The following is a 27,170-nucleotide window of genomic DNA, read 5'->3' on the forward strand; positions in this document are numbered from 1 at the left end:
TTAGTTGCTCTTTGAGTTGGAGATACTTTGAACAGTGTTCCCAGATAGCTTTTTCCAGATGTCAGTTATTTGCCACTTTTTTCCCAGCCTGCCCACCTTTCCCCCTGTGAGCCACATGGTGGAGCTAAGGAGTCGAATGACTAAGCTTCAGGTTGGCCACGTCTAGTTCCTTTGGAAACAAAAACAGATTTTATTTCTTCTTTCCTTTTTTAAAGATTTATTTATTTATTTATTTATTTGAGAGAGAGAGAGTGAACATGGGGTGGGAGGTAGAGGAACAGAGGGAGAGGGAGAAGCAGACGCCCCACAGAGCAAGGAACCCGACTCAGGGCTCGATCCTAGGACCCCGAGATCAAGACCCGAGCCGAAGGCAGTTGCTTAACCTACGGAGCCAGCCGGGAGCCCCCGAATCGGAAATTTTCTGGAAGATTGAGTCGGGGGAAGGAAAAAAAGGTCTTCTTTTCTAAACAAAAGTACTTAATAGATTGAGGACATAATTTCTGGAAAATTAAAAAGCAGGATATAGACATGTGCATGATCTCAAATGTTTTAAAAAGTTAGACAAATATATAAAAATTAGCAGTCTGAGATTCTCGGTGGTGGCAGACTAGATAAACTTTTTCATGAAAGGCACCCAGATGACACCAGAGTGGTTTGTTTGGTCATTTGTTTGAGGTCTATGCCTGCAAAGATAAAGAGCAGCAGGAGGAGAAATAGTAGCAGTACAGTGGGGGCTGGGAAGCAGACCAAGAGGCGATAAGTGACTTAGGTGACTCAAAAAACTGCCTTTGAGGCTGACTGTGGGGGAAAGAACTCAGAGACCACCTGGTTTACACTGTGGGACCCTTCAGAAAAGTGGAGAATTGGCAGCACCAAGTGCCTCTGGGATGGGGGTGAGAGAGAGCTGAAGAGGAAGATGAGTCAGGAATCTACTTACGAAGAAGTTAGAGCTTCCAGTTCTGACTTCCCTCCTCACACAGGGGCCACGGTCCCTTCTGTCCTCTGGCAGAACTAGAGGCATATTCTCTGGAGGGGTAAAACAGAAGGTCTCTGGACGGAGGGACCCTAGGCACAGTTGAGGCAGGGGGGCTAAAATCCTAAAGTCAGGATGCTAAGTAAAAGATTACCAAATGCGGAGACTCCCAGTCATCTTTCTCTGCTCGGCTCTCAGCCTTATATCTTCTCTGTAAGGGTCAGAAGAGCCTTTTCTATAAGCATCTAAACAGGCCAAGAGAAGAGACTTGAAGATACTAATAATGGGGAAAGGATCCTCAATGAAAGGACCCAGCAGGATCCCTGTAGAGAATTGTCAACAAGCCCTCAATGTATGGAGAGCTTTCAATCAGTTTTTTTACTGTTTCCTTGGATGAGTGGGCAGACAAGGTCTCTGAATATTTAAGAGAAGATTCTAATATGAATATTAAGTTAAAACAAAGAAAAAACATATACTCAATGAAACATCCTTGAGGGAGAAGAAAATCTCCAGGAAAAAAAATCATTAATATCTTCAGAAAGAGATGTCACAACCATAAAAGAAAACTTTTTTGGTATCTAGAGAACAAAGAGATCATGGCAATTGAAACCATGATAGAAATGAAAAAAAAAAATTAAAAGAAAAGAAAAAGTTAAGGAAATCACTTGTAAAGTGAGACAAAAAGATAGAGAATTTGAGAGAAAAAAATATGAAAATGAGAGGATCAGACCTCAGTATCCAACATCTAAATAACAGACTGCCAGGAAGGGGAGACACAGAAATGGGAAACATCAAAGAAGTCTACTCAAGAGAAAAAAATAGAAGACATAAGGTGTATTGGTTGTGCCTAGAAGACGAGATTTCGCCCCTCTTGTATGTTTTTCTTTATTTTCCAGATTTTCTGTAATAAGTATCTTTTCAAACTAGAGGGAAATGTGTGGTTTTAATATTACCCATATCACCCTAGAACATTTAACTCATAGGTGGTCTATTTTCAATAGAATGAAGGTGTAAAAAGCTCATGTCAAAAGGGACAGCCTAAGTTCAATCATTTAATCAGAAATTATGTCACCAGGACCAAGGTCAGACTCATGTTCCTGTCTACAGGGAAATACTGGCCTAGGGGGTCACTCCAAAACCAGCCACAGTGCCATGTTGGGTATTTGATTTTTATTCCCATCTGAGCATCTTTGTTACTGAACACTCAGAATTCTCCATGAATCCCCCTTGGGTCTTTTGGGTCATCAGCCCCTGGCATATCAGAAGAGGAACCATTCTGTTCTACAGTCTTCTACGCATGGCTGAGCTGTTCCTGCTCCTCTCATCTACTTCCTCAAGCCTGCATCATATTGTCCCTCTTAGAAAAAAGATTTGACTCTGAAAAACCTTCCAGACTCAAGGTGGCTTTTTGGTAGCTGCTGACCTTTCGCACTGGGGGCTATCTTGGCAGCTACCTCTTCCTCATCCTGTAAGTTTGTGAGCATATTGTCTCACTGGTAGAAGACGTGAGCATGAGCTCCGGGGCTGGAGAGGGAATGTTGAGGCTTCCAGTTGATTCTGACTATTGTGGTATTTTCTTGGAGGAAAGCCAGTACAGAGATTGAAAGCCAAACCACGGAACATATCTGTGATTTAACTTCCACATGCTGGTGTCATTGTAGTTCAGTGGTTATTATTAGCTTGTTACTAACAGTTTGGATGACCGGTATTATGTTTCCATTGTTTAACTTTTTATTATGGAAACATCCAAAAGTAGAGTGGAGGTATCACAGCCCCCCATGTACCATCAGCTGGCTCCAGCAGTTACCCACTCAGGGTCCACGCTGTTCCAGCTCTGCTCCCACCTGCTTCCAACCCCCACGCCCTGGGTTATTTTAAAGCAAATCCCAGGCATCGGATCACTTCGTACAAAAATATTTAGTACATAGCTCTAAAGTACAAGTGTTGTTTAAAAGAAAGAAGAACCACATTATTATCGTACCTAAAATATCCAGTTACCATCCCTTTCCCCAGTTGTCTCAGATACTGTTTTTATAGGTATTTTTTGAAATTGTGACCCATATAAATCCGTACTTCACTTGATATGTTTCTTAAGTATTTTAAAAAATCCCTCACCATCTCTGCAATTTATTTGTTAAGGAAATTCTTCCTCTCTACATTTAAAAAAAAAAAAGCACAGCATATGAGAAAAATATATTTCACGTCTAATTAAAATCATCATCTCATCGAGACCCTTCCTGGCTGCTTTAGGTACAATTCCGCTCTCCCCCAAACCCTTGGCCCTTTATATCCTCCCGTCCTGTTTTCTTTTTCCTCTTCCACTCAGCATTACACACAGCTATATTCCCCATACATTAATATATTTTCCTTTGCAATATCTGCCTCCTTTCTAGAATGTAAGCTCCATGAAAGCAGGTGTTGTGTGTGTTCTGTTCTCTGCTGGATCCCCGGCACCAGGGTTCTGAACGAAGGCGGGCATTAAAGGCAGGGCAGAGACAGGGTGAGGCTGGCTCAACAGGGAAGTGGCAGAGGGTCGCAAAGGAGCAAGGAAAGTATATCCCCATGTGTCACCTTTTGATTTACATTCTCGTGCTCGTTTCAGCAGCACATACACATTCTCCACCGGCATCAGAGGCCCTACAGGGTTCTGGGAGCCGCTCAGGAGATGGCTAGCTTTTGCTTGTCACTCGGGGGTGGAGGGACCTCTCTGTAGCTGCTGACCTGTCCCTTTGCGGTCTCAAGCTCAGGCCCCGTCAACCATAGGCTGGTTTGACCCATTTTATTGACAGAGCCTGTGTTGTTTGGGGCTACAAGGCTGGTCCGTTCAGATCATCACCCGCTGTGTGCAAAGATGCTTTTAACAAGGACGGTAGTCTTGGTTTAGCTCGATTCAAAACCTGTTTCCCAATCTGCAGTGGGGCTGGGCTTCCACTCAGACTGGGGAACCACACACCGTCCTGGAATGTGGCAGGAAATGCCCGAGTCACTGCTATGCGGTTAGCAGAGTGGCCTCAACCAGCTCCCTCCACTGTACCTTAGTGTTCTTGTCTATAAAATGGGGATAATATCCGTTTACTTCTTCAGGCTCCTGTGAATCTTTTCTGCTGTCCCATGAGGTGGGGGATGGTGGTGCGAATCCTCCAGCAGCAGCATGAGAAGGCAGCATTCTGGCCACTTCAGGGCACAATGGGGGTAGCAGTGGCTAAGGAGTCAGAGGCCAACCTCTCCTCTGGGCCAGGGAGGGCCACGCTAACTAGGGGAGGGAGTGTAGCTGAATCCCAGGGCCCCTTCGCCTGCTGTAGGATAGGGAGAAGAGATGCATCTGATCTGTTCTAGGTGTGGAGCTCTTGCCATTCCTCCCCTCCTGGGGGTCTTGGCACCCTCAGCACAGAGTCCTGGAGCAGAACAAGGGACAGGAAGCCCCACACTGTACTGACTGGGTTCCAAAGCATTGCTTGGAGAGCATTTCTAGCTTTGGTTACGAGGTTCTTTCCACACTGACAGAGCATCACCGGGACAGCCCAACCCATTCCTAGTCTGGGTCTGTGCCTTTTCCAGTGAGGTATGAGGTGTCCCGTGATGAGAGCCCACGGCAGTGACAAGGGTTTCATTCGTCAGCCCCTCCCTGCCGTTCCGTTGTGCCCTGGAGAACCACGTCTGGGTCTGTATGGATAGCATCGTGTGTTTGGGTAGAGATGATGATTTTTACTCCTGCTTGTACCAGACTAGTAGATTTACACAATTTTCTGGGTTCTATGAAATCCAGAAGGGACCCCTGACTTTTTTGTTTTTACTTTATGTATGTGTGTGCTGTCCAGTATGGCAGCCACTAGCCATAGGTAGCTATTTAAGTTTAAATTCAAATTAGTTAAGCGAAAGTTTAAGTCCAGTTCCTCAGTCACACCATCCAGCTGCAGGAGTTCAATCAGCGGGTGGGACTAACGGCTCCCGGATTAAGTGCGGATGATGGGACGTTTCCATCAGAGCAGAGAGTCCTGTTGAACATCTGTGAGACTTTGCTACTCAATGCTTGAGGAGCGGGGGGAGGGAGCTTCAGAGCATCCGGGAGAAAGACAAGTAGCAAACAAAAGCTGCTCTATTACAGGTTTTTTTCCTCACATTCTTCACAGGGTAAAACACTTCTCAAAGGAAATACTTACCTCAGAGGAAGGCTTGAGGTTCCCTGTATTAACACATTGCAGTAGAAGGTTCCCCCCAAGTGCGCTCAACTGCTCAGCCACTTCTCCCTTTTTAGCACGTTGTCAGGGACACAGGGTGGCCCCTGCTTAGCCAAGGAGCCAAGACTCCTTTCCTGCCTGACTCCATACTGTGTGGGAAGGTGCCTATGGGAAAAGCCCAAGATTAGAAGCTTTCACAGCACTTTGTGACTTCTGAGTTAGCGGGAAAGAAAGTTCTTATCACTCTCAATTTGCCATTCATGCTTCTTCTACTAAAAGGAGAAAAAAGAAACCCTTGGATAAGACAGATGCTTTCCTAGACCATGGATTGCATTCTTTTCTGTCCTGCCTAGTGGGGTCTCCGTGGCGGAGCCGGCAGCAGGTGGGGGCAAGGGCGGCACCTGGGGCACAGATTTAGGGAGACGCTCAGGCTCAGGTACCGATCTTACAGGGGCCCGAGAGTGATTGTCTCCTTCAATTTTGTGTCCTGGGCGTCTGGCTCGCCTCGCCCAAGCCCTGCCGAGGCTGGCTCTGTTTGAGCTCAGGTACCACTGCCCCTAGCAGGCTCACTGTGTGGTTCTGGGGATTCTGGACTTGTGCACAGAGGCACCTTTGCGCTGTGTCTACACCTCTTCTCTTGGTAGAACCCCTCAGGTGCCGGGGCAGGGTACCTCTTTGCTCTTTGGATGCCTGGTCCAGAGCAGGGGGACAGATGAGCGGCTCACAGATCATGGAGCAAATCAGTCCACCAGGATCAACTCCGTGAACCAGAGTCAAGAACTCTCCTGACTTAGACTTTTCCACGAGCGGTCCAGAGAACGGCCTGTGCTGTCCCCTGCCAAGCCTCACATTCCAGCACAGCCGAGTCCTCTCATCAGTGTGGCTGCGGTGGTTCTGTTCCCCCTACTTGTCCTCACCCAGAGCATCCGTCACCTCCAGCACCAGGCTGAGTTACTGTGCTAGAAAGCTCGGAGGATGGTGCCACCTGTCTTCCACCCCTGCTTCCCCCAGAGTCCATGTCACATGTCACGCGGCAGCTGGACTGTCCTGGGATCAGGTGGTGGGGCCGGGGTGTGCCATGAACTGGGGAGGAATGGGGCAGAGAAGCAACTGCCTGGGGCTGGGAGGCTCCTTTGTGAACTCAGTGTGACACGCTTCCCCTTTCTCGTCCTGCAGAGCGTCCTGAAGAAGAGGGACCAAGTGCAAGCGGAGTACGAAGCCAAACTGGAAGCTGTGGCTCTGAGGAAGGAAGACCGCCCCAAGGTCAGGGAGGCTCCCCGGGAAGGCTGGGCCCTCGGGGCTGCAGCTGCAGCTACCCCGCTGGTGCCAAGTGAAGTCTTGTCCCTAGATCCGTGCGGCTCAGGTGGTCAGGCCCAGCTGGGCTGTGTTCGTGCTGTGACTGTCCTCCATTTGTTCTCTTTGATGTCGTTTTTCTGGAACTTTCTAATGTGTACTTGGGGTTTTCTGCTGTTTCCTCAGGGTTGGTTTGTTTTGTTTTTTGTGTTTTGGGGTTTTTTTTTGTTTTGTTTTGTTTTTCTGGTTTGGTTTGGTTTTGTTTTGACTTTCAGCTTTGCCGTGCAGGGGCAGTTCCTCACTCTGTAAAATGGGATTGAGGAGAAAGGGGGAAGAACAGTCTAGATCACTGTTCTCAGAAGTGTGGTCTGCTGACTCATCCGCTGTTACTGACCCATGACAAGAAAGGTGTAGAAGCTGAGGGTCAGCGGTTTGATAGCAGGTTGATAGTTGTTGAACCCGCAGTGGGAGTGTTGTCCAACTAGCTCATGTGGAGCGAACTGCTTACCAGTCACACATAGTAGGTCTACGACTTTGTCATGCTGGGGGAAAAAAGCCAACAGGTAGTGGTCCTTTGCCACAGTCTAAGAAGCACTGACTGAGTGTATTTAAGGGCCCTGGGTCTGGACAAAGGATCCTGTGGTAAACACACACATCCCTTGTGTTGCCCTCTGCCATTTGTTGCCTTTTTCTCCCCGGGATAAAACAAGAGAAAAACAAGATTAATAATAGCCAACATTCAAGTTGGGTGTGAAGCTGTTTACAGTATCTCACTGATTCCGTACAACCGTCATGCACTTTGGGTACCATCATTATTCCCATCTGAGAGATGAGCAAACCATGGCCCAAGATCTCGAAGTTAATAAATGTTGCAGCTTCTGACTTCGGGACGGTGCCAGTCAGCCCTGTGTTACTGTGCTCCTTTTTGGGTGGTCTTTGGAAGACTTGTATTTGGAAGGTGTAACTGGAAGGTGTGTTTGTTTTCAGAGAAGAGGTGGGGGGAGGGAATGTTACTGAAAAGATTAAAAAAAAAAAAAAAGATAAACCGCAGGGGCGCGGCTCAGGGAAATGGTTTGGTGGCAGAATGGTTTGTCTCCCTCTGCCCTGGTTCCGGCTGCCGGTACAGCTGTGCCGAGACGCACCTGGCAAGGGACCAGCTTTGGAAATTTGAAACCCACACCTCAAAAATGGCACACCTTGACTCCATATAGTGTATGTGTGTGTGTGTATGTGTGTGTATATGTATATACACACACACACACACACATATCTGTTGCTTCCCACGATCACCACAATAGCCATCTGTGGCCCAGGGGGAAGGCATTGTTCTTTCCCCATTTCGTGGGTGAGGAATGCGCCACAGAGCAGCTCGGTAAATTGCCTAGCTCTGTGGGTACCCGGGGTCTTTACCCAGTATGCAGCAGGCGTACAATCCACGTTTGTTGCATTGGTTCATGTGTCCCCCATAGTGACCTACACAAGAGTGAAGGTACAGCTGATGGAGAGTCAGGTGATAGGGACAGGGACTCTTGTCACTGGCCTGGTGTGTGCCACCGCGACATGGCCAGAAGGCTAGGCACCTCTCATCTGTTCCTCTCACCACAGGTTGGCCTGCTTCTGTCCTGTGTGTAATGAGGGGCCCATGGGGACCAGCCACACCCTGTCTTCCAGCTGCCTGTTCCCTCGACTAGTTCTGAGCCATTCCTGTGATATTCTGGAACATGATGCCATTTAAAGGAATGACATGAAATACTGTGTTTATATATTTCGAACTTTCTTTCTTTTTTAGTAGGCTCCATGCTGGGCTTGAACTCATGCCCTTAAGATTAAGAGTCGGATGCTTAAGCCACCGAACCACCGATGCGCCCTATGAAATTTCATTCTAACAATTTCGCTTTCCGACACAGATATACAAGTCACTTTTCATGGTGAGGGAGGAAGGGAGAGACAGCAAGTTCTGCCTCTGGCCTAGTTGGGGAGATGAAGATCTTGTATTTAAAAGGTGTTCCGGGCGCCTGGATGGCTCAGTGGGTTAAGCCTCTGCCTTCGGCTCAGGTCGTGATCTCAGGGTCCCGGGATTGAACCCTGCATCGGGCTCTCTGCTCAGCGGGGAGCCTGCTTCCTCCTCTCTCTCTGCCTGCCTCTCTGCCTACTTGTGACCTCTGGCTCTCTCTCTGACAAATAAATAAAAATCTTTTTTAGAAATGTTAAGTAAATAAAAGGTGTTCTGTCAGCATGCATCCCTGCTCAGCACTGAATACAAGCTTTCTCAGAGGCTGGCTTGTCATTTACTACGTGCTCCGCTCTGTGTGGAACAGTTCCTTTGTCAAGACGGGAGCTGAAGCTTATGACTAATAGGCCCAGTGGAATGCTGACTGCCTTGACGTGCTGGCTGCCTAAGGTCGCACCACCTGGGAGCAGATGGGGCCGAGGCAACAGTGGTTTCTGGCTCCCACATTCCACCCAGCCAAGCTGCTGGGCTCCTGCCTCGTTGCTATATGCTCCCTGCCGGCCTGGGTGACTCCTCTTCTCCTCCCTGTGGATGTTGAAATCTTCTTGCTGCTGCTGTTTCCACCTTCCTAAAGCATCACCCATACGACTCCCTCCCTTGACCACAGGAGTTCTTAGAAGAGGGGGGAGGGTTTCTTCCCAGCCAGTGAGACTAACCAGGACATCTGAACATGCCTACGTTCTCTCAGCACACTGTGGGGAGGCAGTCTTGGTCTTCCCTCTCTCTGGTGGGTTGCTGAGCCATGCCCATGTTAATTTTGCCCTTAGTTAGATGGTGGTAATTAACCAAATGGGCTGTCAGTTGCCGGTGCACCAATGAGTGTCATCTCACGGTGGAAGCGGCAGAAATTGTGCTACCAGTTTTGAATCTGGGACAGCAACTACGTTGGGGGGCAGCGGAGGGCTCCGTTGGTGGCCTTCCCCAGTGAGTAAGGGTTTGGTTGAAAGAGCACAGGATTTAGACCTAGACAGCCCTGGGTTCAAATCCCAGCTCTGTCCTCCAGCTTGGACTGGTTTGCTCATTAGCCCTCATGGGCTTCCTGCTGTGAAGGTCAGCATAGTGTCTGATGTAGAAACAGGCTCCGTGGAGGGGCCTCGGCTTCCCATTCCAGCTCCATCTGTCTCCAGGAGGAATGCTGACTGCGAACTTTGTTTTTTCCTGGTCTGTTGCCCTTATGGCTTTTTAAAAAAATTTTGCTTAATTTTTTTTTTTCACTGCATCGTTTGGGCATGGTGACCTTGTGTTCTAAAGTTTCCCCTTCCCAGCCCTCCCAAATGCCTGTCCTCCATAGCAGCCCATCAGCAGGTGAATGTTTGCTGTGTTTTGTTGTTTTGTCTGGTTTTGAGCTCTGCTGAGAGCTGCTATTGGCAAGAGAAGGCAGGGGGTCAGGAAGTGGGTCAGGGCGGATTCTTACCCCAAAGACCCAGTGGGCCCTGCTGTCCATGACGAGAGCAGGAACAAGACTGCTCACAGGTTGGATGGGGCACCCAGGTGGCTCAGTCGGTGAAGCGACTACCTTCGGCTCAGGTCGTGATCCCAGGGTCCTGGGATCGAGCCCCAGGTCAGGCTCCCTGCTCAGCAGAGAGCCTGCTTCTCCCTCTCCCTCTACTTGTTGCTCTCTCTCTGTCAAAGAAATAAAATCTCTAAAAAAAAAAAAAAAAAAGATTGCTCACAGGTTGGTCCCGGGGATGCTGGGAAGTAAAGGATTCTTACCTGAAGACGGGCAGTTTTCACAGGGCTCTGGGCACGTTAACAACATCTGAGGGTCTTAGCAAGCCGAGGGGCTTGCCTTGTTTTGAGGCTGAAGTCTTGCAAAGTTGCTCTAAAGAGAGAGGGAAAGTTGGTTTCTGTGAAGCCATGGCGTGGTATCAGAATCCGATCACTTCTCCAAAACCCAGCAGAAAGAAATGGCCTTGTGGGTCTCCACAGCCCCCTCTATGAATTTCACACCAGAGAGGCCACATGAGGAGGAGGGAGAGGTGTCCTGTGGCCCCCGCTCCTGACTGTGGCTAGGCCGTGCACAGGGATGGGCCTAGAGGATCACAGAATTCAAAGTTTTGCTTTGTTTTTAGGGTTGAGAAAAGTCAGCAGAGCCTGAGGGGGTTTCTTCTCAGGCGAGGGGACCTTCAGATTATGTAGACTTGGCTTGTCTCGTTTGAACTTTGAGGTCAGAGCAGTGACAGGCACTTAGTGGGCTGCCTTACAATGTGCTTGTCAGGGCCCCAGACTCGTGTAAATCTTCACATGTGACCCCTCCCCAGGATCCAGAGCGGGTATCAGAGCTGTTACTAGACACAATAAGGAATTCCATTTAAAACTGGCTGGGAAGCTCACACACTAACCTGAACAGTAAGAGTAAACCATGGAGGGAAGTTGCACGTTTTACTCCATTCTGTGATGGGCTCTTTTCAGTGCTAATCTATTCATGTGATTCCAGAAAGAACAAAGGAGGGGTGCCAAGGGAGAATACAAAAATCTTACAGTTATCTTCAAATGATAAAAAGAAGCGGGGGGTTTGGGGAAGGATGATGTTTTAAGGCCTGACCCACAGGTGGCCTTGTTGTAGGTCCGGCACCAGGTGAAGAAGCTGCTGGAAACACGTAGTGTTGTCTTGGAGGTGAGAAGGTGTGTCACGTGGAAGTGGGTAGGAGCAGAGAACAGGATGTACTGAGCTGTTGCTTCCTTGACTGAGCAGAAGTAGGGAAGGGAAGTGGAACTCGGGATCGCTTGCACACACCTTGAAGACCATGGACCTTTCAGAGCTCTTTGGACCCCCAGCATAGTGACCGTTCTGGGCCGGGGAATGTGGCCGGGAGCAAGAACTCTAGTTCTAAAGCAAGATGGGGGCAAGGAGACTTCTTCATGTGGAACTTCTACAGACCCGAGAGTTTTGTGAAGTCATCTTCAGACACATCAGATGAGTGAAGAGAGACGTGCCTCATGTCTCCCCATTCTCTCCATGGTGGCCACCATCCCAGCCTGGGGTAGAAAGCCAGCGGTCACATCAGCCAAGAAATAGCAGGACCCTGTCACCTTCCTTATATAGTACCTGCAACACCTTCTATAATGTCGTTATTCCCATTGTACAGATGAGGCACCCAGGCTCAGGGGAATTACGCAGTACACGTGACAAAGCTAACAAGGCATGGAACTGGACTTGGTTCTTGGATGTGTCTGGTTCCGACGTTAGAACCCTTCATCCCCACTCCGGGGCTCCCAGCAAGCCTTGCTCCATTGAGGTAGAGGTTCTGGCTATTGTCTTGTGTAGATGAAACTAGTGGGGCTGGGGGAGAGAATGTAGACCTTCTCTTGGGTCTTCATCTCTGTGTCTCTGAGCTCCTTCCAGTCATCATGGAGGTGAGCTCATGGCTCCTCTGTTCTCAGTGCGCCTGTCCTCTGCCTGGCTTGGGCACTCACTTCTTCCTCCTTACCGGCCGTTCTCTGAAATTTGTTTCTCTGTGTGTGTGTGTGTTTAAAGCATTCTTTCAGGGTACCAGTACCTTCCTATTTGCCCAGTTCAGTAGCCTCTTATTGATCTTTACCCTGTCTCAGTGTTTTCTCAACTTTTTTTCATCTCTGACTGATGTAGAAAATGAAAATATTTGTATAGTACACTGGGATAGACAGGACAGATTGCTTGAAATGAGGTGACCAGCTGGGGATAGATACTGTTTATTCACACAGCACCAGTGAGGAAGCTCTGCCCCACCTTTCCCTCAGCAGCACATGGCTGAGAAGACTACCATCTTGAACTGGTTTTGTCATTGGTCCTGGGACCTGTCCCATAGCAGCCATGAACCTTCTCTCTCCCCCAAGACTTGGGATCATGTCTGCCTTATATAATATTTAGGGACTTTATTAACCTACTGTCATCAAGGGAGCAGATAATGTGATAACTCCAGCCTAACTCCAAGAAAGAAATTTAGGTATTTATATTGTAGGGCCTAGAAATGCCTGGTACATGGGAGAGCTCATTTTTTAAATGAGCATTGAACGAATTTGCTTCCCACCCTGCTCCCCAACATACAAAAATGCTTAAGCTCATCCCACATTACCCTTCTCCCATCGCTCCAACAACCCATATTCTGTAATGGAAATTCTCATGAGAGAGAAGGGAGCCATTGTGGAAAATACAACCTTGTCTCTATTTAGAAATGTTGTCTTTTGAGGGCCCACCTGGTAGTTTCTTATTGGTGTCTTGTGATAAGCGATAGCCTAGCATTGAGTAATTCTATCTCAACATCCTTCAGACACAAGATACCACAACTCTAACGACACCTCGGTCAAAAAATTAAAACATTGAGCTGAGCGAAGCTGGATGTTCCTGGTCAGTGAACCTATTGTCACAAGGATACCATCCAGAAAGAGACAAAAATGAGAAGAATGCCAGTCACCTTCCTCTTCATTAAGTTGGGAATCTTCGGCTGGTCTCTTTGGAAGGCTCATCCCAGTTCCCACTTCCTCTTCATCTCCTTTTAGCCCTTCCCCCTCTCCTCCTCCTAACCACTCTGTCCACGTGTTTCTGTGGCTCCACCTACCCTGACTCACTTCCTGCTTCTGTGCTCATCTTTCTGAGTCACCTCTGCTGATCCCCGTACTAACCCTACACGTTTAGGCTTCTCCATGAATTCTAACCTTCAACCACCATCCCCAACCTCCTCTGTGATTTCCCCATATATTAAAAAATTTTGAATCATGGCAGAACACACATAACCAAAATTACTGTCTTAACTGTTCTTAAGCGTACAGTTCAGTAGTGTTAAGTAAATCCACAGTGTTGTGCAATGGAGCTCCAAAACTCTTTTCATCTTGAGGAACTGAGACTGTAGCCATGAAACACATCCCCATTTCCCCTCTCCCAGGCCCCTGGAAACCACTGTTGCGCTTTCTGTCTCTGTAGGTCTGACTACTTTACTACCTCTTATAAGTAGAATCATGTAATATTTATCCTTTGGTAACTGCCTTATTTCACTTAGCCTGATGTCCTCAAGGTTCATTTGTGTTGTAGCTTGTGTCAGCATTTCCTTCCTCTTGAAGGCTGAATTATACTCCACCGTATGTACATACCCATTTTTGTTTACCCGTCCATCCGTGGACAGACACTTGAGTCGCTTCTTCCTTTGTTGTTATTTTGTTGTTGTTGCATCGTCATTGTCGTTAGCCATCTTCATGGATGTGCAGTGGTTCTCACTGGGGTTTTGAATTGCATTTCCCTAGTGATTGGTGACAGGGAGCACCTTTTCCTATGCCCACTGGCCATTCGTAGATCTTCTCTGCATAAACGTCTGTTCAAATCCTTTACTTAAATTAAATCAGGTTGCTGTTGAGTTGTCTCTGTCTCTTCTGTGGAGGGGGACTCCCCCTTCCCATGGCTATAGCAGGCCCCTTTCTCTGGTCTGTGCACCCACCCTTTATCCTGAGCCCTCTGATGTGCTGCTGCCCCTCTGGCCACCCAGACTACAGACTTCGGGCTCCCCTCTGACTTCCTGTATCTTATTTCTCATGTGCAGCTCATTGCCACATCTGTCAGGACTGTCTCCACCAGCCTGGCCTGGTCTGTCCTCTGCCTCATGCTGTTAGAGCCACCGCCCCGGTTCCACGGTGCCCGGGTGATCTCATGCCAATATATTTTGGTCTTGACTCATCTCTGATCTCTGGTGAAATCTCGGGGTGAGGTAGCCTGGGTGAAGGGTGGTGGAGAGCTTGAATGAACATATTTAATAATATTTTATATTTGGGAAAAAAAACCTTTTTATATGACACGGAATGAAGTTCATAACATTTGTTCTTGACTGGGGTGTGCTGTGCACGTGGCAGATTATCTTTTATGAACAGCAGTTTATAATATTGATGCTGATTGAAATGTTGAAATATTTGTGAAGCATTTAATCTATGCCAGACACCAAATATTTTATACATAATATCTTGTTTAACCTCATAACAACCTTATGAGGTGGTTGGTGTTATCCAGAAATGGAAGCTGCAGCCTAGAGAGGCCCCAGGTCACCCATTGAGGTAGTTATAGATGTGGTATTTCAACTCTGGAAATCTGGCTCTAGAGCTTTCTGTATAGTTATAGGAAGCACAGGCTTTTCTAATTTCCAAAAGGGGGGCACATGTTAAGTGGAACTGAGAAAACCTGGACTCAGGAACCCAGGCTTCTCATCTCCTTACTGCCTCCCTCAGCCCCCCAACATCTTGCCAGCGGGGATTCTCTGTCTGTCCTCTGTGGGCACTGTAGCCTGTGAGGATTCCTGAGGTGGGTCTGGATACAGCCTCTCCTCTCTCACTTGCATGTGCTGTCACTCCAGAGAGCCCTCCCCCTGTCGGTTGCCTCAGTGGTGTTTCTTTTATTTTTTTTTAAGGATGTATTTATTTTAGAGCATAAGAGCACGTGTGCAAGAGCAGGGGGAGGGGCAGAAGGAGAGAGAGAACCTCAAGCAGACTCTGTGCTCAGTACGGAGCCCGACCCGGGGCTTGATCTCACGACCCTGAGATCACAACTTGAGCTGAAATCAAGAGTCAGACACCCAACTGACCGAGGCACTCAGGCACCGAGGCCTGAGTGGTCTTTCTTCAGGAGGCGCGATCCCTTCTCCAAGCTGGACTCGCCCTCCAGCTCCCCCGCCGCGTGCTTACCGCGGGGCTCAGAGTGAGGCAAGAGTACCGGTACCCTCTCCCCCGAGCGCGCAGCCCTGCTCACTTCCTTCCCAGCTAGATTGTCAGCAGCCTGAGATAAGACCGGCCTCCTGACCCCGAAGCCCCGCGGTCTCCCTCTGTGCCAAGCACAGACTGCGGTGTGAAGATCATGGGTTACCGACGTTTCCCCAGGGGAGGCTCCGGCCATCATAAAATCCAGGGCTGTGGTTTGGACTCTTCATTTTTGTGGGTCCCCCAGAGTTCCCATCTTCAGAACAAACCCAGGAGTTGGACCCTTTGGATCACAGGCCCTGGCCTTCCTCTTCTCCCTGGGCCTTGATGCAGTTCTCTTTTCAGAGCTTTGCTTTTCCTGCTGGCCACAGCGGTTTTGTTAAGCAAAAGGGAAGTTGCTCCAGGGAACTTTCACCCGGTGCTAAAATGAGCAGCTGCTGGGAGAGGATTAAGGGAGCTGGACTGTGTCTGCAGGAGAGTGAGGCCCAGAGATACCGGCTCACTGGGCCTCCACGGAGGCTGGTTCCCTGCATGTTTGTGGGGAAGGCTCTGGAGGGGTGAGGGCGGGGATGGGTGGGGCTGCACCGGTTCTTCAGTTTCCCCTGAGTTGGACAACAGCGATGGGTGAGGCAGCGGGGGAAGGCAAAAGTGACTGCGGTCATGACGTCAAGAGAAAAAGTCAGGTCCTCTTTCTTCTTCCAGAGGCTAGGTGCTTTGGAAAAGGCTTTCCTCCCTCTTTGAAGGAAAGTTCCTTTTTTAAAAATTGCCCAGGATGCCTCCCTCTGGCTTTCTGTCCAGCTCCTCCTGCCTCACCCAATTTCAGATCCCATGCCAGGCCTGTGACGCCCCAGCCCCAGGCTGCTCACTTCCCTTGCTCTGCATCCTGCAGCCGTCTGCACGGGGCCTGGGGGCCCTCGGCCCTTCTGGAAGCCCCAAACATGTCAGGCTCCCACAGCCTTGGCTCTCCCTTTATTGGGTTCTCTGGGTCCTCCCCTTACCCATGAGGCCTGGGGAGAGAACTTTCCTGGTGGGTAGAGATTGACCCCTGATGGCGACCCATGGCTTGAAGCCATTTGTGATCATAGATGCTGGCACTCAGAACACTCAAGTCCTCATTTGTTGTCTTGAAGCACCTGGCATGTGGGTGTTTGACCCGGTTTTAGGCTTGTCCACCCCTGGGGCACCTGCAGGGCCCCGTGGAGCTCTTGAGTGAGGAGAGGAGCCAGCTTTGTGCTCTGGGGACCCAGGTAAGCCATAAGGTCCTCTGACTGTGACAGAGCTCCATTTTGAGAAAGTCTTCTAAACTTCTTTAGGAAAAACTTGAGGGGCACTTGGATGGGTTAGTTGGTGAAGCGTCTGCCTTCGGCTCAGGTCATGATCTCAGGGTCCTGGGATCAAGCCCCATGTCAGACTCCTTGCTCAGCAGAGAGTCTGCTTCTCCCTCTGCTCACTGCTCCCCCTGCTTCTGCTCTCTCTCTCTCACTCTCTCTGTGTCAAATAAATAAAATCTTAAAAAGAAAAGAAAAACTTGAAATAGCCCACTGTATTTTTCCTCATCTTCGTATTTCAGATTCTTTTGACACACATAAATGATTTTCCTCCCATTTCCTCAGAATTCCCTAACCTAAACTCATCATTTTTGATTATCTGCAATCTGGGGTTGTGTAAATGGGTCTCAAGTTGATTTGTGATGTGGGGTTCAGAGGAAGAAGTGGGCTGATAGTCTTATGTGTGTAGTTAATTGTGTGATTAATGATGGTAGCTGTTATCAAACGTCACAGGTGATGGAGTAGTTCCTGTGATGTGGGGAAACCTTTTCTGGTTTCACTTATAGGACTGAGGAGAATGGCAGGGGCAATGCCAAATGCTGCTGTATGTTTGCAGAATTTACACACATTTTTACATACAGATGGGGAAAAAGGAGGAACCAAACGTCTATGACTCTGAACTGCAGGGTTTCCTCTCCCTGTTTGTAAACAGGGAGGTGTTTCCCCCATGAGTCTCTGTTGTGCTTGGGTGGGTTTGGAGAGTTGGGTCAGGATAGCACTTTTCAGAATTCCTCTTTAGTCCTGAAAACCCAAGGCCCTTCCTTCAGTTAAATGCCCCCCGTGGAGGGCCTGTGTTCACGGCATTGCATGTAGGGATTTGGCCTTTCACAAGGGAGCTCAAGGCATGGGGTCGCCAGTTCCACATCCCGAGTCCCCCTTTCTGCTCCCCCCTCCCAGGTGCCCGCAGACGTTGAGAAATGTCAGGACCGGATGGAGTGTTTCAATGCAGACCTGAAAGCCGACATGGAGCGATGGCAGAACAACAAGAGGCAGGACTTCCGGCAGCTGCTCATGGGAATGGCGGACAAGAACATCCAGTATTATGAGAAGGTACAGAGCGTGCTGGCAAGACCCCAGCCCTCCCGTGGAGGAAGCCCTAGGAGTAGCAGGAGCCTTTCGCGAGGGCCAGCCAGCCCCACCTGCTTCCCTGATTTTGTGTGTCTGGCCTTAGTGACCGCCCACATGGTCCTTGCCCCTCACTGTGCAGGTCGGGTTGTGGGGGAGGCTGCCCCCGCTGTGCAAGCTGGGGTGCTGGGTTTGGAAGCAGAGCCCCTCCCCCTCCCGGTGCCCATGGGACTTGTGGAAGTGGCACTTTTCTCTGCCGTGCCCTTTGGGCCTGGCAGCCAGCTGCTTCCCAGAGTCCGAGAACTTGCCTGTGGACTTGTTCCAGGTAAGGAGGCTTTGCGGTAACCCCAGGCTGCTGTGTGGTTCTACATACGGGGGTTCCTCACTCTCGTAGTGCCATAGAACCCGCTGAATCCTTATCAAAATACTGTTCGGTTGTTTTTAAGACTTCAAAATACTGTTTGTAAATAGCTCCCCCAAAAGTATGTAGGATTACAAAGGAAAACTTTAAAAACAGGGTTTTTTTTTCCCATGAATCCCTTTGATTCGTAGAGTTGTACCCCTGTCTTGTCTCTCTCTCTCTCTCTCTCTCTCTCTCACACACACACACACACACACACACACACATGCACACACACAACCCACGGAGGGCGCTCATCAAACTTCAGCAAAGTCTCCTCAATCAGGTTTTGCTCCTGGCCTAGCTAAACCCAGATCATTTCTGCTAAGAAATCCTAAGATTCCTTGAAAACCTAAAGTGAGAGATGAAACATGGCCCAGTCACAATTCCATAAGTACCTGTAGACGTGAAACCATGTGGGATAAACATTAACTCAGCTAGTCCCACTGCAATTCCAGAAACATGTCCTCATCCCAGGCTAGAAGAATCCATATCTTCTGAAGGCTTCGTGTCTACATCTTTCTTTGGAGGAGAGCTAGGGAGAACAGCCACGGAATAGCCGTTAGTGGCCAGGCCTTCGGAAGGACTGTTCGAGAGGGAGAGGGGAGGGTGCCGGCCTCTGTTCCCTAGGACCATTTCTGTAGAGCCCCTGCTGTGTCTGCTGACCCTAAGCTAGATGCTATGCATATGTCACGTCCTTAAATTTAACCCCCTCCCATATATTGTGAAGAAGGTTTTCTGACTGTCCATATGAAGCTAAAGAAACAGAGGCTCATTAAGTTTTTAAGACTGCCCCAGGTGACACAGTTTGAGTGACTGAACTAGGGTCAGACTGGGTTCTGCTGGGGCCACAAGTCTGAAAGCTCCCACTCACATACATTGTTGGTGTAGTTGGCAGGGGACGTGCATCTTTGGGGCCAGTCATGACTCCCCCAAAGATAGAGAGATCCCTCTGTGCAAAACCAAGGCTTCATTCCTTCACTGGCTGTGCCTTAAGCAGAGCGGCTCTCTGTGTCTGCCTCTTCCCCGTAAAATGGATTGTGAAGACACAGTGAAACGATGCATCCCTGAGTCCCTAGACCATACGTGCCACTCAGTAGATAGTCTGTAAGTGGTACTACCTTCCCTGATCCCCTCCCCTTCTCTCTGCTGTCCAACAACCCTCCCACTACTTGGAAGCCCACGTGGTGGGATGTGTCCATCGCTTCTCCCCATGATTGATCCCAGCACTCCCAAGGCCCCGGCCCCAGAACTCAGACCCAGAGCTTATGTCTTCCCAGATACCACGAATAGGGGCCTTGTCTCAGGGGCCTCATCTTGGCTGCCACATACATTGAACATTACCTGCTGTGTCCCTGCCGTGCACCAGGGCCTGGGGATAGGCTGCTAAACAAAACAGCAGGACTCCTGCCATTAAGGAACCCTCCACGCAGTGGCAGATACACGTTAACCCAGAAATCCTGTCACTTCAGAGTAAGATTCATGCTCTAGAGGGAAAGCACGGGAAACCTGGGGCGAAAATACCAGGGGCACAGTTCAGGTCAGGGATGGAAGGAGGCAAGTGGAGTGGGCAGGAAAGGCCAATCTGAGGAAACAACGTTTAACCTGGGTCCCAGAGACAAAGACTTGGAGAAAAAGTATCCCAGGCCAAGGGAACACATATGCAAGGGTCTTGGGGTGGGAAGAAGTTTGAGCATTTGAAGACTGGAAAGAAATCTGACGTGGCCTTGGTTCCCCATCGCTGACATAGAAGGGCCTTTCTAGATCTGAGATGATGGCCTAGGGACAAAGCAGGGCCCAGGGTGCCATGGACCCTGCATGGGTTCTCTCCATGCAAGCAAGCTCCTAGAAGCTTCCCAGCCTTTGTTATGGAGGGCAGGGTCCAAGTCTAGTTTCTTCCCCAACCTCAGAGTCACTAAGGAAGGAAGTATGGAGCAGTTTCGCCACCCTGCTCCCCAGCTTGACCAAAGAATGCCTCTCTCCTCCTGCCTGCTCAGAGCTCCTCCCCAGATGACTCACTGCAAAGACCTGCTTCACCCTAAGCTGCTAGGAAGGCCTTGTGTGGTTCTTCTGGCCTGCCCTTCGTGCAAGAGATGGCTTGAAGGGAGGACCATTTCATTAAGTAGGGTGCTCCTAGAGGAGGGTGCTCCTAGAGGAGAGTGTCCGTCTCTAAGTTCAGGGCATACAGACACTGGGCCTTCACAAGGATCTGGAATGAAGGGGGATTGGTGTAGGGAAAAGAATATATATTTTTTTGCCACTTACCAGCTCTGTCACTTTCTAGCTACGTATCTTAGGCAAGTTATATAACCTCTCTGGGTCTCATTTTCTCCATCTATGAAGTGTGTGTGTGTGTGTGTTATAATAAGTAATACTTCTACTTCATAGAATTGTTAGGACCAGCAGTAGTGAATGTAAAACACATCCTGGCATTTGGACCCAACGAAACTCAATGAATAGAGTCCCCCCCACCCCCAGCTGCCATTTTCCCTTTTGGGATCCAGGAGTGGCCCATACAATCAAAACAGATCAGTAAGGAGCGGGGTTTCCACCCGCTCTGAGTCAGGCAGCTGGGCTGTGCCCGTATGATTTGCGTCCTCCGCAAGTCAGTCCTACCCACACCTGGAGCAATGTCTTCAACCTGGCTGAGGATGGCAGACCGCATGGAAGGCTTGGAGCCTATTACCTTTTCTGCTTTTGGAAGGAAAAGACTGTCTTCCAGTGAGAACATTTCCGCTCAGCAGCTGTGAGCTCTAGGGACACTGCACATAGGCCTTGCAGAGACCCTGCTGTCTTCCGTAGAGATGGGGATGTCGTATTCAAAGCAGACACCTGTCACCCGCCCCAGTTTCTAATAGCAATGGATAGTACATGTAGACGTCGGACATGGCATATGTACGTTCCTTAGCCAGTACCGAAGGCAGAGTAACCTGGTGAGATGAACAGAGAATAAAGCACCTGGTTCTGAAGGCTGATGCTGATACAGTGTCTGTGTGTGTTGTCATTGCAGTGCCTCACGGCGTGGGAGTCGATCATTCCACTACTGCAGGAGAAGCAAGAGGCCAAGTAAGTTCCCTCCTGGGACAGAGACTCTTCGACCTACACAGGGCATGGCGTCCCAGAACGCCCCTGTCATGCCAGAGGCCCGGCACTGAGAAAACAGCCACAGAAGCATCTCTCCTTTGTGTATTTCTTCCCCTGCCCGCCTCTCCCTGTTCGTCCACCGCTGGTTTTCCATTAGTATTTATTCCTTGGTGGAGTCCGCAGGGCTGGCGTCATCCCTCAGCGGAAGCAGCTTACCTCCATGGCTCAAAGGAGCCGACGAAATGGAACAGCTGAGAAGACGTACAGCCAAGGGCTGGGCCGGCCTGGCTGACATTCCGACATCTCATCATGGAGGCTCCTGTCTGGGGGGCCCGCAGCGTTGCCTCTGCTGGGAGAGAGCCCGGCTCTTGCTTTTCGAGGACACGAGGAAGGCGTGAACAGAAGGCAGCCCCTGTGTTCTGTGGACACAGGGTGACTCCAGGATGGACCCTGTGGGCTACTGACTCATCACAGCTGAGGTGGAAGCATTGGCAGCTCCGTGGAAAGCCCTTCCCTAATGGACCGTGGCCTGTAGCTGTGAGCATGGCCTGCCAGCCACTCGTGATGAGCGACAGCTGTTTTGTGGCTCCCGGGTCCCTCAGGACGGTCTCCGTCAGCGTCCGTGCACGTCTGTGCTGAAGTGAGCAAGCTGGCATCCTTGGCCTTGCACAACACCTTGGGAAGCCGAGGGGGGCTGTGCTCCCCAGACTTGTTTCTCACACTAGAATGCAGTAGATCGGAAACTTGGTTTTGTGTAAGATGGAAAAAAAAAAAAGGTGCATTTTTCTCTGTGAAGTTCTTCAGTGTTGTTTTTTGGCTTGTAAAATGCCGTCAGAGTAGAGATTAGGCCCGTCGTGGGGAATCCGTGTGGCCGGAAGTCTGAGCAGCTCCCCGGTAGTGGGGATTGGCAGGTTCACGCCAGGCCTCATTCCCACACCTGCCCCGTGCCATCTGCCTTCACCTCACCCGAAATTCCCCATTTAGTGTTCCCTGCCGCGTCCACTGAATGTTTGGGCAGACTTTTGCTGAGAGGCCATTAGCGCTGTCGTGACACGGTCAAGATTTTGTAAACTCAACGTGAATGTTCTACATGAAGTGCTTTAACCCTTGATGATGTCCCCAGTCAGGAATAGAAGTCCGTAACCGGATGGGACTTGGAGAGGACTAGCGTAACAGAGATGTCTTTGCTTCTGGATAAGCTAGACTCTCCTCCGTTCGAGGAGCCAAGCTCCTGGGGACTGCCGGTGGCGTCTCCCATCTTCACTTCACACTACAACCAGAGGATCTATCTTCCAACTCATTTTGTTTCCTCCTGAAATGAAGCTGCCTAGGTCCCGTTGTGTTCTGTGGCTCAAACCCCTCCAAAAGTCTAAGTGTGAGCCTCATAGAGGCAAGCTGTGTTGAGACGTTGGCGCAGATGCTGGCCAACCTGCAGATCCGGAGCTCTGTGCAGCGTGTGCTCAGTGCTCCGTCCCACGTCCACCTGCCACGTTGACCTTGGACAGCTGCCGTAGTGACATCAGTGGCCTGGCAGAAGAATGGCACAGAACCGTTCAGTTCTGTTTCATCGTGTTCAAATAAGTCACAGTTTAAAATGAGAAGCCTCATATCATTTGGTACTTGCCTGCGCTGTCAGACCCACTCGTGGCATCCCAAAAGCCTGCAGTGCGGATTTTCAGTTTGGTACAGTTAGAAGTGATCCCTTGAAGCAGAACGGTAAGGACGGGCTCTCTACCCAGAGTGGCGAGTCAGTGTTTCACACTACCTCTACACCGTCACGTTAGTGCAGGTCTGGATGTCTGGGTCCAGCCTGACATTTTGCTGGTAGAACAGGGTTGTGTATCTAATGAAGGGTCGAGGGCCCTCTCTTGCTATTTCATGGAAGGCACTAGACTGACCTTAGCAGCAGGTGCTCATCTGCAGGAACGTGCCAGGCCTTGCCTTGTGGAATGTGTGCTTTAAAAATGTTGTCCAGCACAACGAGTGCTTGGAAAGAACAGGGGAAAGAGTTGCTGGAAGACCAGAACCTCACCTGCCACTTAGTTGCCAAAGCCCGGGAGCATTCCTGTGTAAAGGTTAGTTGGGAAGGAAGGCAGCCGTTCAAAAAAGTCATTGGGTTCCTCGCTGGGATGCACGGGAAGGGAGTGGGGGAAACACAGTCATTCCTTACCCCACTGGAGGCAGAAGACGAGCTCAGGGGGGAAGCAGGCATCCTGGGATTTGTCTTTCTCTCTTCGTGCCCCTTATGATGTTTCTGTGCGTTAAGACACCAGGGAGAGCAGGAGCATTGACAGCTGAGCTGGGAGAACCAGTGCACAGTACAGACTTCCCTGCAGAGACTCTTGTTCCCCGAGAAGGGACCCTCGCCCCTTCCTCTTCAGGTTGCCGTCAGATGAGGTGAGGAGGCTGGTCTAGATAGAAGGCATGGTGGGCATGAGGGAGGCTCCCTCAGCCCCCGCGGGTCACCGGTCCGGGGCATTTGCCCCTTCCTCCTGGTGGGCACAAAGGTGATTCCCTGTGAAAAGTGACTCGGAGATTTCCGTGCCAAAGACTGCCTCCTAGAGGCTTCCTCTCCCCATCCTGCATGGCTCCACAGTCGTCGGGCAGAGCTCGCTGCCTCCTCTCTCAGATTTCTGTCCAGGGGGCTTTTGCTCGAGGACACGCTTGACCTCAGGCAGACAGACTGGGACAGGTTTTGAATCTTGAGCACATGGCCACAGAATGGAAAGTGATCCCTGTCCACTGTCCCTCGTATGTGGGAAGTGAAAGGTTCGTTCACCCAGGTTAAAAATCCAGGCTCAGGCAGAAAAGAGGATTCCCAGACACGGAGCAGTGTTGGAGAGGCAGGTGTTGAAGCGGGCAAGTGTGCTTCATGGCAGGCGTGGACCCTGGCCGCCTTCTCCTGTGCTGGATCCACAAGAAGATTCTAGGCTACTCTGCCCAATGCAAAGAACCGAGTTCTTCCCGAACGAGGAGGGAACATGTTACACAGCCAAGTTTGGGGTTGGGTTTTGTCCTCTAAGACTTAGTAATGATTCCCGGTGACCTCAGTTAAGTGCAATTATGGAAAGGATTGGCTCGTATCACTGTGCCACTCATTGAACTCCCCAGACACCTGTCTTTAGGTGAGTAACAGTAACAGATCCAACTCCAGGGGTTCGTGGTGAATGTCATGGAACTTTGTCTTCATGCCAAATGTCAGCCACAACTGGAGTGTGTGTGCTGCATGTTGTGGAATTAAGTATTTTTTCAGTCACCTTCCTCGCAAGGTCTTTGAATACTCTCGTGAGGCCACCTTTGTGTTGAAATGGTAGGAAGTCCTGCTTGAGAAGAGGGTGTGGTAGCTGGGTGGGCATATGCAAGTGGGGTTTCTCTCTTGGGACGGCCAGTGTCAGCCCAGGATACATCCAGAGTCCGAGGGCCTGGGCCCTGCTGTCCACAGCACTGAAATCCAGGCCCTGGCTTTGTTCTGAAACCATTCATTGGAATGAGAGTAGTTCTTCTTTAGACTCTGTCCCGAGAGAGGGCTGGAGAGTGGGACCCACCACAGCCCCCCAGGTCCGTATCAGCCTCATGTCTGTGGGTCTCCGAATAGGTTAGAACTGGATTCTCCTCTGGCTGCCCTAAAGAATGCCTCTGCCCAGAAGGTGGGCCACCTGTGGTCAGGGCCCGGCACAGCAGGCCTGCCGCCTGCCTTCCCAGACACCTGCTCGAAAGGCCCATGGAAGCTGGGCAGTCTTGTAAGGCTGGAGTAACAATTGCTTTGGTGATCCCCGCTTGCAGGATGTTTTGGGAATTTGGGTTTGCCTTCTCACTTTCAGGAGTTCTCAAGATGGTGACAGATGGGACAGGCCCTCTTATGTTTGCTCCATTCAGATGGCAGGTGGCATTTGTCTGTAGATTTAAGGAAAATGTCATCCCCTGCGCCCGACGGACCTATAGAGCTGGGTGTGTTGGAGTTTTCCGCTTCCTCGTGTTTTTTGGATTTAACAAATAAACCAAAAACCTGATTCTTTTCATCAGTTCACCCAGTAGGTGGTTAGCTTTCTGTTTTAAGGATGGTCTCCCTCCAGCTGCCCAGATGAGAATGTGCGCAGGGCTGTCCGCATAAGAAAAGGCAGAGGATGGCCTGTTGTCGCAGGGAGTTGGACTGTTGTCCCTTAATCATGTGTGTTTGAAATGCATTCTGGATATGACTGTCCAACCCTTTCTGTGTGGCAGCAAAAATATGTCATCTGGGTAGTTTTTATTACTCTAGATAGCCTGTAAGTGCGTGCTTTGGAAAAAATAACTTTAAGAAAACCAATAAGGTATTTGAGTCAGAAACATTCTTTGTAGTTAGCACTGGAAAATCAACAAACCCAGACTTTTAAAAATGCCACAGATTGCTGAAAGCCTAACTGCTTTTTGAGAATGGTCAGCACCTTTTCATATGCCTTATTCTTCAACTCATGTGTTTTAGATTCTGGGTAGAAGGAGTTTTTAGACACATAATTGGTTGTTGAGCTTAATACTAGAGGCCTAACATAGCCCATCCTCAGCCCTCCTTAAGAAGAAAGTGAGGTTCATAAATAGGGCTGCCTTTTGGGAAGAGAAAGCTAAGTGTTGCTATTGCCAAATGATATTTTTGATAATGTAAGGAGACACAGGGACCACTAAACCATTTTGTTTGTTCATTTGTTTGTTTTAAAGTGTGAAAGATGAACTCAGTGCCTTTTGGCACCCTCTTGATTGTAGAGGATATATGGTATCTGGCATCGACAAATCACAGAGACACAAAGAACTCTAGATTGTGACAGTATTAATGGTTTACCCCAATTCTGCAGAACAGCTTTTAAAAAGATAACCGGGAAACAGGTGGGTGGGGGTGGGGGGAGGGCCTCAGATCAGTGTGTTTCAGATAGAAATTCTCCACAGGTTGAAATGCCAAAAACCTAAGCCCTACTGTGTCGCCTCACGTACGTTAGTCCGTTTCTGCAGAGCTTTCCCCATGAACACCAGTGACTGAGTATTACACACACACACACTCTCCCCCCAACTGTGCCGCCTCCCTCCCCAGGTGATCCCGGGCTCCCTGTGGGCCAGGTCAAAGCAGGTGACACCTGTCCACACCTCTGCTTGACAGGTGGTTCACAGTCTCAGACCAGCCCTGCAGTCACAGTGGTACTGGAAGGATGAAAGGGGGATGGCTGTTTCCCCAGTGTGGAAACCGGGAAGGGAGAGGAGGTTGCAAACAAAAGGTGGATCGGTGTGATCCAAGGACACGTGTGTCAGCTGGGCTTTCGTGGAACAACAAACCAGCAGCTCTTCACAGTCAGCACCATTCACCGGGACACTCCTGAGGTTTTGGTCCTGTCCAGTAGACGCCCTGTCCATTGTACATCCGTGTGCTTGATCCCCTTGGTGTCTGTACGTTGGGAATGCATTGAGAGCTGATGTCCACCTGATATCTTCCCACACAATAAACTGCCAGCAAACTTTCTAACTTGTATTTTAACTGTTGAAAAAGAGATTCAAAACTTTTGCTTATTAGGTCATGTCCAAAGGATGGACTGTATTTCTTATTTTTAGAAATCATTCTTTACATTTAAAAATTTAACAGAACCCCCCAACCAAGGTATTGATAAAGTCCTCTGTATAAATGTTTTTCTCTTCTCTCCATGCTGCCAATAAGCCAAATCAAAAGCTGTGAAAAAAAAAAAAGTGCTCAAGAACGTGTGTAGATGAGAAAGTGATTTATTTCCAGGTCAAAGTCTCTGTTTCATGAAGCTACCAAACTTTAAAAAGAATGTCACCTTTTTTTCCCCTTTGTTATGGAACCCAGAGATTGTAAAAAGAAAAAAAAAGTTTTTGTTGCATTTTTGATGCTGGCACGAGGTTTTTGTCCACTTTTTTCATATATCTGTGTATTAAAAACTCTGTCCATTGTTTACTATGAAATTAGTATTACATTTTGAGGTAAACAAAAGAATTTGTATTGCTTAATAAACTATTAGCTTGTAAATTTAAGAGGTTTCTTTTCCTCAATTAACTTAAAGTAATGGACCAATAAACCTATGAAAGATGCTTTCTTTACCTTGAGTCCTGTTGTCATTTGTGCCATTTTGTACACCAGGAAAACGTGTGTGCCTTGTATTATGTTTTCTTATTTTCTCTATAGAGATAGGAGTGTGCCTGCAGGAATCAG

The 27,170-nt window shown here is 49.2% G+C and overlaps 1 protein-coding gene across 1 annotated transcript in view; it reads left to right on the plus strand.

The window, feature by feature from the left end:
• Positions 1-27,058, plus strand: part of LOC111145814 (sorting nexin family member 30) — a 106,454-nt gene extending 79,396 nt beyond the window's left edge. The window contains exons 7-9 of the mRNA XM_022501061.1: positions 6,328-6,414; positions 17,332-17,484; positions 20,910-27,058. Coding sequence (XP_022356769.1) covers positions 6,328-6,414; positions 17,332-17,484; positions 20,910-20,969 — 300 coding nt within the window. The 3' untranslated portion in view covers positions 20,970-27,058. The remainder of the gene's footprint in view (positions 1-6,327; positions 6,415-17,331; positions 17,485-20,909) is intronic.
• The last annotated feature ends 112 nt before the right edge of the window (positions 27,059-27,170 follow it).

This window comes from Enhydra lutris, unplaced genomic scaffold, assembly GCF_002288905.1.
Source record: "Enhydra lutris kenyoni isolate GAN:26980312 unplaced genomic scaffold, ASM228890v2 scaffoldscaffold13, whole genome shotgun sequence".
NCBI classification, from domain to species: domain Eukaryota; kingdom Metazoa; phylum Chordata; class Mammalia; order Carnivora; family Mustelidae; genus Enhydra; species Enhydra lutris.